At 36.5% G+C, this 9,816-nt stretch overlaps 2 protein-coding genes across 2 annotated transcripts; one reads left to right on the top strand and one right to left on the bottom strand.

Moving 5' to 3' along the window:
* Positions 1-1,236: 1,236 nt before the first annotated feature.
* Positions 1,237-3,334, bottom strand: LOC107577817 (uncharacterized). Its single transcript, XM_016263849.1, has 3 exons — positions 3,315-3,334; positions 1,972-2,456; positions 1,237-1,870 (listed from the first exon to the last, which is right to left on the bottom strand). The coding sequence occupies exons 1-3, from the start codon at positions 3,332-3,334 to the stop codon at positions 1,359-1,361; spliced, it is 1,017 nt and encodes a 338-aa protein (XP_016119335.1). The 3' UTR covers positions 1,237-1,358.
* Positions 3,335-6,404: 3,070 nt separating this feature from the next.
* On the top strand, positions 6,405-8,561 carry LOC107577818 (uncharacterized). The gene has a single exon (XM_016263850.1). It carries the CDS (start codon positions 6,405-6,407, stop codon positions 8,484-8,486), a length of 2,082 nt encoding a protein of 693 aa, XP_016119336.1. The 3' UTR covers positions 8,487-8,561.
* Positions 8,562-9,816: the final 1,255 nt, after the last annotated feature.

The raw sequence follows: 9,816 nt of genomic DNA, 5'->3' as shown, positions 1-9,816 counted from the left end.
GATTGTTAATATATAAGAAAATATATTTTCTTTTGCATTAGGGTGGTAATTTATCAACGTCTTTTTGATGGGTAAAACCCAAGGTGGATTTTCTAATGATGACCCAACCCCAAAGAGGTAAAACAGCCTTATTTTAAGCCTATTTTCATTTTGTTCAGCAATGTTATTCTTACTACTAATATTTTTACTTTATGCCATATGTGGTACAATGTGCTATTTTAAAACAATTCATATATCCCTGGAATGGATAAACAGACCTCAAAGAATCACTATATTGCTCTAAAGTATATAATTAGGAATGCAAATGTACAGTAATTGACAAACGTGCTGTTAAAAGATCACCTTTGAAATCGCATGAACGAAAGAAATGTTCTATGTACAAATGCATGTCTCCATCTGCTGGTCACTTGTGATTTACTTGATGAAATTTTATACTGCCTGTCATGAAAATGAATATTTACTAATATTGATAATCATCACGTTATTCAATCATTATTTCTCTTTTATCATGGTGGTGACATTATTTATTACTAGTGGTAGTGGTATAAGCTGTTGTATATTATATAATAATAATAATGGTATTTAAATACATTTAATAGCATTAATACTGATGTGAATATGAACACAGAAACACATGGTATACAGTGTGGAAAAACCGCATGAAAGAACATTAAAGAAAACTAATATGTTAAAACTATTTTTTTTTAAATCATGCATAATCTTGCACAGCTTTGCTCTGATTTGGTCGAGCCCTTACTGTCCTCATATTCATATTCAGATGAGCCACCTGTGTGCTGTCGATTGAAGACAAAAATGAGTAGTTGTGAGAACAAAAATACTTGGTATATACTGCAGACAAAGATAAACTTGCAGTTAAAGCAACTTTACAACAATTTTGTCATCTACAACAGGTTTTGTGCGTCCACTAGTGGACCGTTATCAAACTACAAACGCATTACCAAACATTGCATTTTAAAAACTTCTTTATCCATAACAATATTCATACAGTACATTTCTAGCTCATAAAGAGACGTATTTGTTGTAAAACTGCACACTAAACTTGTTAATAACTAAACTTTTATTTAAACTTTTTTTTAACAAAATCAAATAGCATAAAATAAATTAAAATGTTTACAATAATACACAAACAATAAATTATTATTAAAAGCTCTGATCACTCATTACATTTCAATATGAAAAAGACAGTTGATTCACTATAATACTTTTGAGGTTGGCCATTGCTATGTCATGCTTTTATATGAAACACCACTTGTTTTTTAGTGTCTTGTTGTCATTTGTTTCTTGCCCCCTTACACATGTACAGCATTTTCTTTATGCATTGTACAATTAGATGATGATCAGTAATAGCTGTCTTGTTCAGAATTATTGGGTGAGTTGCATAAAGCCTCTAGTTCTCCAGTTTTCTCCCTCAATGTATTTATGAGGCCAGACACACCCTGACTGTAGAGGAGGCGATCCCCTGCAACATTTTCAGCTGCCTTCATCACATCCTTAATGGCCTTTATCACAGGCTGCCAGAGGACGAATCGTTGTGTTTGTCTCTCCAGTACAGTGACTCTACCCCTAAGAACACTCACAGCGTTCACAGCCTTCCTGACAATTTCTTGAAATTCAGCTGTGACCTCTAGATGCTGGTTCACCTCTTCAGTCTCCCTCTGAATTTTATTCAGCACCTTATCAGTCTCTTCAATCTCATTCTGTATGCTAGAGATCCTGGATTGGTAATTAGACACTTTCTTGCTGTTCTCATTCACCTTAGACTCATTTTCTTCAAGCTCATCTTCAGCATCCCTGATAGCCCTTGAAGCCTCATTAATTAAACGTTCTCCCTCACAGATCATGATTGAACCTGGAGGAAAAACAAGAAATCACATGAGCCACAAATGATGTTTAGTTGTACTCTTTAGGATGATGATAAAAGGTAGTAGTGGATCAAAGAGGATTTCTCACCAGAAATCCATCCAATAAATGGTAATGCAAGCAGTGCTGCCCCTGCAATCACTAGCCCATCACCTGTGCTCTTCCTGTCTTGATGTACTCTTAAGGCATATTTTGCTGATTCTACATTTTTTTCTGCCTGCTCCAAAGCTGCTTTGGCATTCTTTAACAATTCTTCAGCAGAGTTCTTCTCAGTATTTAATTTATCATTGGCCATACATTTTTCCTTCTTCTGCTGCTCATAATTTCCTTTTTCTTTAGTAAATCGCTCTATGCATTCATCCAAAGATCCCAGTTTTTCTTTACTTATCGTCTCAGATTTTTCCAGGCACCGCTCAGTGTTCTCAATATGTCCCCTGGTTTGTTTGTAATTGGAGCACATGTCAGTGGTTTGATCAACTTGAGCATCAAAGAGAGACTTGCAAATGTTACAGAGAGAGAAAATTCCCTCATTAAGAGGCTCAACAGCTGCCTCCATAGACTGCAAATCCTTAACACTGTGTGAAGATGAGAAAAATTATTTTTTAAAAATTGTCAAAAATATTAACAACAATATTTTGAGAACAGGGACTAGATTAAAGAAAAACGTAGATATTTGAAACAGTCTCATTTCAGCTGTCATACTGAAACACAAAAAGAAAGAAAATGAATGATATTGTGTGTGTCACGGAAACCCCTGCCTCACCAGCCGAATCAGCCTCCTACACCCGCTCACAATCACCTGATTACTGATCACGGACACCTGCACCCACTTACCACACCCCTCAAATACTCACTCACCTCATTCACTCATCGATTGGCCTCAAGGTTGCAAGCTATTCTGTCCTGGTTCCTCGACTTCCACTCTGCCTGTTCCCCTTGGAATCCTCAGTTCTCGGCTGCAGGACCGGAGTGCCGACCCAGATAAGACTGTGTTTTGCTTCCCTTACTGCTTATGTTGAACTCTTTTCTGTTGGAAGCCTCTCTTAAGTTCCTGTAAATAAACCTTCTGTTTAACGTTCTCCTGCCTGTCTGCCTCTTTGTCCCGGTTGTGACAGTGTGTCATTAAACCGTGCTGTTGACTTATTTAGCAAAACATTTTGGAGTAATTTTAAGTACTGTTTTTTTTAAATTCACAACTTCAAAACCAATTCAAGGAAAAAAAATATTGAATCTTAACAGAAAAATGTTGTAAGGTAATGAGCTGATTGGTGAAGGATTAATTAGGAATATCACACTAAAATTATATTGTTCTTAATATCAGCACATAATGGTAATATTCTGTCATAAATTGAGTTCTTTTGTTTTGTAGTAATTCATTAGTCCTATTTTGTGCTTTGTTTCTGTTTCCTTTTCCCCTGCCTGATTGTTCTCACCTGTTCCTTGTAAGCCACATTTTTCTTTGTGCATTTAATGCTGTGTTTCTTTTGTTCCCGGAAAGGTCCTTCATTTGGTAGCCTATATGTGCTTGGTTCTGGTTTCCAACTGGATGTTATCTAGTGTCTTGTCCTGTTTCTATACTTGCTGTTAATAAACTGCATTTGGATGTACCCTCTCACATTCTGAGACTCTCAGCCTTGCATATTCAGTAGGCTACAGCATGAGAGTGAGTCATTTTTGATGTCCAGGAATTTATAATGTTAACTTGTCCTTTAACTAAAATGCATGTTTTTGCATTCCAGGTTTCTGAGAGCTAATGATGCAGGGTCTAGGCATGCTGCCCACCCCTATATCAAAATATATATATATATTGCACACCCAAATATTACTTCTGACTTTCAATTACACTTTTTAAAGGGGTCAAATGATGCGATTTCAAGTTTTCCTTTCTCTTTGGAGAGTTACAAGTTAATGGTGCATAGATAAGATCCTTGAAGTTGCAAAGACTAAAGTCTCAAAACCAAAGAGATTCTTTATCAAAGTTAAGACACTGCCACGCCCCCCTAAAACAGCTCGTTCTAACACGCCCCCACATATCTACCTCACTGTGGAAATATTTGCATAATGCCACCCAAATGTGCACGCAAAGAAGGTGTGGGTTCAGTAACCGCAGTTAGTGTTGAAGCAGCATGTCAGGGAGACGCTCTGTGTCTCTAGGCGAAAGCAAAAGCACTTTATTTGGCCTTCCGAAAGTAGATGCATTTAGGAATCTTTAAGATTACTTACAACAGAACAGCAATGCATTTTATGGACGACCATTTCATGAACCTAGGAGAGGAGGTCATTCTGACTTTGCTATGACAATCTGGCGCTTCTGAATCAGCTACTGTTTTGTTATTAGTTTAAGTATTTGCTATTGACTGTTCAAATGCGGAGTTTTGCGCATCGTGTGTGTGCGCGCGCGGGGGAGTCACATCACATCACAAACACATGCAGCTTCATCACCGTATCTGTCACGCGACTCTGTTCCCCTTTCAGGCTCTGTCTTTACATTTATTTTGAAAGATGAAGCTCGCGATTATGGTAAGTGGCCTTACATTTCCAACGGTGTTCGGCCAATCACGATGCACTGGGTCAGCTGGCCAATCAGAGCAGACTGCACTTGTCGGAAGGAGGGACTTTGTAGAAAATGAAGCGTTTGAGAGAGGCGGGGCATAGAGGACCTACAATAATGTACAGTATTTTAAAAATAATGTGTTTTTTGAACATTAAAGCATGTCAACATTCTGTTACACCAAATAATGATCTTTAAAAAAGCATCATATGACCCCTTTAAAACCTAAACATCCAGTACCTGAGTAAGAGATGACCTAAAATGCAAATCCTCTTTCTAAAAGTTTGTCAGGTTTATAACAACAGGTTTTTAGTACTTTAAACAAAGCATTCCTTTGTCTACATTGTAAAAACAAATCAAATTATTATGGTGCGAGTTAACGCAAAACATAACAAACATAAGATGTGATATGAAACGACATGACAGTTGGATTAGAACATTTCAAGAGTAAGATACATTTTCATAATTGCAAACGTACCTGAAAGAGATACACATGCTTTATCTCTCTGTTTCTTTCTTGTCCAACGTAGACTAAGCTTCGTCATTCATGAGGATGGGGTATTTGTGCGATGGAGTATTAGATGCCTTTATAGCTTACCACCATAGAAATCCCCTATAGTTTTAATGGGACCAACTGCTTTTGTGGCTTACTGTAAACCACGTGTTTTGCTATTATTTGGATATTCGCCAGCGAAGCACTTTAATACATTTTATGCTTTGTAATGCAACAACCGCACTGGTGCAAAGGATTTGGGGAAAACTAGGGGGTTTCTCCTTGTACGGCTATAAAAGCATCTGCAGCTTCATCCATTCCATAAGACCGTTAACGGACCTGAACTTAAAGCATCTGAGATTTCGACAGGGTAAGGCAACTACTTTGGTTATTTTGCCGTTTTATAATGAATATAAATTTGATAATGAAAGCAGTTAAGTTGAAGTGTAGGTAGCTTGTTATAATTAAATTCAAATGATTATAACCTTACAGTTTTTAGAGTTTAAATATTTAGCAGAAAAGCGAAGAATTAGACCCACAACTAATTTGGAAATACACATTTGCACTTTTGAAAGGTAGGGATCTTTGTCTATTTCTATTTTTCCTGCCTGAGCTAATAATCAGATGCTGCAGATTTTTTGTATTTACTGTAACTTGTTTTTTGAATGTGTTTCTGCCCTAGTGTTATTCTAAAGTTAACTGATTTATTGTTAATAAATAAATTCATGCCAAATTATCTATACAGTTAGTTTTCAACCTGTTATTGTTCTGCTGGCAAAAGTTGACACCATTTCCGGACAACATTTTTCATTGCTCATATTAATTGCATATTCTGATCGCAAAGATATTTGAACTAATCTAATGTGATTGTGCTCTCTCTAGGATTACTGAAAGGAGTATACTGCAGTAATTGTCTGGTTATTTCACTCTTATAATTTCCCCCTTATCATTCCTTAAAATGTATTGTCAAATAAATAAATATATGGAGACCTATCTAAAATAAAGGAGATAAAAGCCTATTAAATCTATGCACACTTCTTTAAATTTGTATAACTTTTTTTTAATATATATAAAGTAGGACCTCTCCATAGAGCACATTGAATTGTCTCCACCATTATAACATTATCTACTCATTGATGTTTTTTAATCATAAACGATCTTTTTCTCTAGCCAAGAGCAGTCATTGAAAAATGTGCTGTTGTTTTCAGATCTAGATTACTGAAAATCACAAAAAAAAGCTAAATATTTTATGTTTTCTCAAGCAAAGCAAGTTTTGAAAGACCACTGAAAACACATTCTTATATTTTTGGCCTATTTTGAAAGTGCACATTATTTGGCAAAATGCTTGAGCAGACTGATAAAAGTGAACATTTCTGAAGATTTTATTTCTCAGGTTTTATAGAAATAGAAAATTTTTTAGATTTGTATAATTCTTTTCTAATTTTGTCTTGGCTTTGAGCACGCAGGAACAGGAAAATCATGGATTCTGCAATTTCAAAATCTATTCAAAGCCTTACCACTGCTGAGGACATGAGGAATGAAACCAAACTTATGATGCAGCCTTATGCCAACTGGGAAGAGTATCTGACTCCAGCACCTCTGTCCATAGCCATCCTGGGAGAGCTGGTTTTCATCTCTTCCTCAACAGATTTCTCTATCAATAAAAATCCCCCTAAAGATGGTTATAAATTCATCAGATACCCTGATTCCTTTCGCGCTTGCCTCATGCAAGTGTGTAACTCGGGTTGGTGGGCATTTAATGAGGCCCATACAAGCATGGATCAGATTCGCCTCCATACTGGCCAAGTTCCAAATTACATGAAGACAGCTGTGAAGATTCTGTTCCAAGGCGATGATGAAGTTGTCAAAGCACATCTTCCTGATCAGCTAGACAATATCAGAGTCATTGCAGATGAATGTCTGAGGTTGTCTGATGCAACTGAAAAGCGTTTCACTGATGTCATCAAAATCATCCAAGAGCTGCTAGAAGCGTGTGTGAATGCAGAGCACTTTTATGGGGAAGAGTTGGAAGCAGTCAAGAAGAAGCTGGAAGAGAGTAAACTGAGGGAGAAGACCGCTCTAGAGATCAATAAAAGGACTGAGAAGGCAATGAGAGCCATGGAGAAGGAACTGGATCAGGCTCATGAGAGCTACAAGGAAGCTCTGGATTCTCTCCCTAGTGGATGGGAAATGATTGGCATGGATATTGTGGGTGGAATAACACAGACTGTCACAGGCCTGATTAATGGAGTGGCATCTGTTATTACTCACCCAGTGAGAAACATGTGTTCTGCAACAACAAAGATGGCTGATACTTTGAACTACATTAGAGATCAGGAAGGCACAAGAGATGTGATTGCTGAAATAAATGCATATAGTAAGTCTGCTGAAATTTTAACATGTGTCCAGAATATCCAGCAGCTGATGAATGTGGATAGTGAGGATGATGACATTGACTGGACAAATCTGTATGATCAGAAGAACAAATGTACAAAAAGTGATTGCATAAATGGATATTTCAAAAGAATCACTGATAATTTAAAGGAAATCCCTAGCTGCCCTGCAAAGAAGCAAGCTAAGACGTTATGCAAAGATGGCATGGAAATATGCAGCCAGCTAGCAAAATATGCACCAGATGGCAAATGTGACAAAGACAAAAGTACTAAAATAATACAAGAGGTCTTGGATCTGATCAAGTCAGCTCATATTTTTGATTGCAAAAGCAAAGATATCACTAATTCTCCAGCCATTTCTCCAACACCACCAATGATGTTTAAAGAACAAAACAAGTCAGAGAACATGAGTGCTTCTCAGAAGGCCACGGAGAATGCACGGTACAAGATAGAGCAGAGCCGAGCTCAGCTGGACAAGTCAAGAGAGACCTATGAGAAGTGTGTGGAGAACCTAGAGAAGAACCAGATGGAACTAACTGAAATCCTGGTCTCTATGAGAAATTGTGATCTGAAAAAGATCGACTTCAATACTACCATAGAGATGCTGGTTAAAGGAATGGATGCCATGGGGAGAGTGAAGGAGCAGTGGGAGAAGATGGTTCACTTCTTTCAGATGGTTTCCAACATTGTGAAAACCAGCCTGAGCAAAACTCTCAAAAACTTTGTCTCCACATCAGAGAAAACACAAGCCCTCTCCTATAATGCAAAACTCTTCTCAAAAGATCTGCTCTACACTCAAGCCTTCCAAGCCTGTAACATCGCTAGTCTGGTCCATATGATCTCTGGAACATACACAGATGTTTCCAGCAAGTACCTGATGGACCGTGTCAGTTCACTGGGCAAACTGATGGCCATGGATAAAAGTAAACCAGAATTTGAGCACGAGCGAATACTGCTCCAGAACGGCTGTGACGAGGCACAGAAAGGCATTTTAATGCTTGTCCTGCAGAATAAAGAGGAGTATGACCGGAAGAGCACTGCAAGACTAGAAAGGATTGATCGAGAATTGCTTGCCATTCTACCTGCTGCTCCTCCAGAACAAATCAAGAGAATTCAAGAGGTTGTTCAAACTGGATTCACTGAAGAAGAAGAAGCATCATACTTCTGAGAGATTTTACCAATATGTATTTTACAACCTTGCTACGTACAAAAATACTACCATAGTTAAGATTTAATCTTTGCTGTCCAGCATGTAATAGTTATGAGAGCTCAATTTAGATTATAATATTGTTAGTATCCAAAGCATAACATTTATTGTTTTAATCAACAAACAAAGCATGTTCACTGAAACAAACATCAACTGAACAAGAAACATTATGGATAAAGGTAGTGTTTGCAGGAGTATCTGCATTAACAGAAGACAACTGATACTGAGATTTTGAAAAACCCTGTCAATCCAAAACATACTAAGTGTATGATTTATGGGAGTTAGAAAAAGTGCTGACTTTGTTCCTGTATTTAGATTTTAATATCATATTATAAGATCGTAATCATATTATATTTTCAGCTTGCAAATCATTCACAATTAAAAACACACTCTGCATGATTATGCATGATCTTTATGTAAAGTGGAAGTGGCAGGAAATAAATGTTTTTTTAAATTTAAGTATGTAGAATATATTTAGAAAGTTTTTGCTTTCTCTCTCCTTCCTTAATATTTAGTTAATAAAGCATTTCAGTTGGCTGTGCATGATCAATTTGTCCTTGAATGCAGATAAATAAATGTTTCCATGTATTGATGTTACAAAAAGCCTCCTTACTAAAAATAATAATAAATGCTATACTACTCTACTGTTTACTGTTGCTTTTTTTTTTTACCTATTACTACTCTACTGTTTACTGTTGTTTTGTTGCACCATACTGTATCTCCTACTGCTTTTACTTTTCTAAGCCAACTTTTTGGACTTTACTGTATCTCACTAATGAATCACTTGTGTTCATTATATTGTATTCATCATTTGCAAGTCAAAATGAGTCTACTGAATGAAAAATACACATTATTCTAAAAGTCATCAAGTACTTAAGTACCCTTTGGAACAAATAATATCACATTTACATTTAGACATTTAGCAGACGCTTTTATCCAAAGCGACTTACAAGTGAGGACAATGGAAGCAATCAAAATCAAACAGAGAGCAATGATATACAAGTGCTATAACTAGTCTCAGTTAGCTTAACACAGTACACGTAGCAAGTTTTTTTTTAAATCATATAATAAAAACTTACAAAGTTAATAGAAAAAGAATAGAGCAAGCTAGTGTTAGAGGCCTTTTTTTGCTTTTGTTAATCAGAAGTCAGAAAGTAAGAATTATAATTGTATAATAAATAAAAAGAAAACAAATAGATAGAATGCAAAAAAGATTAGAGAAGCAAGTGTTCATTTTTTTTTTAAAGAAAACAAGCAGTTAGTAAATAAATAGTGCAAGTCTAAAAGAGGC

The sequence above is a fragment of the Sinocyclocheilus grahami genome, unplaced genomic scaffold, assembly GCF_001515645.1.
Source record: "Sinocyclocheilus grahami isolate Dianchi unplaced genomic scaffold, SAMN03320097.WGS_v1.1 scaffold7360.1, whole genome shotgun sequence".
NCBI classification, from domain to species: Eukaryota; Metazoa; Chordata; class Actinopteri; order Cypriniformes; family Cyprinidae; genus Sinocyclocheilus; species Sinocyclocheilus grahami.
This window is presented reverse-complemented; position numbering and strand designations above follow the sequence as displayed.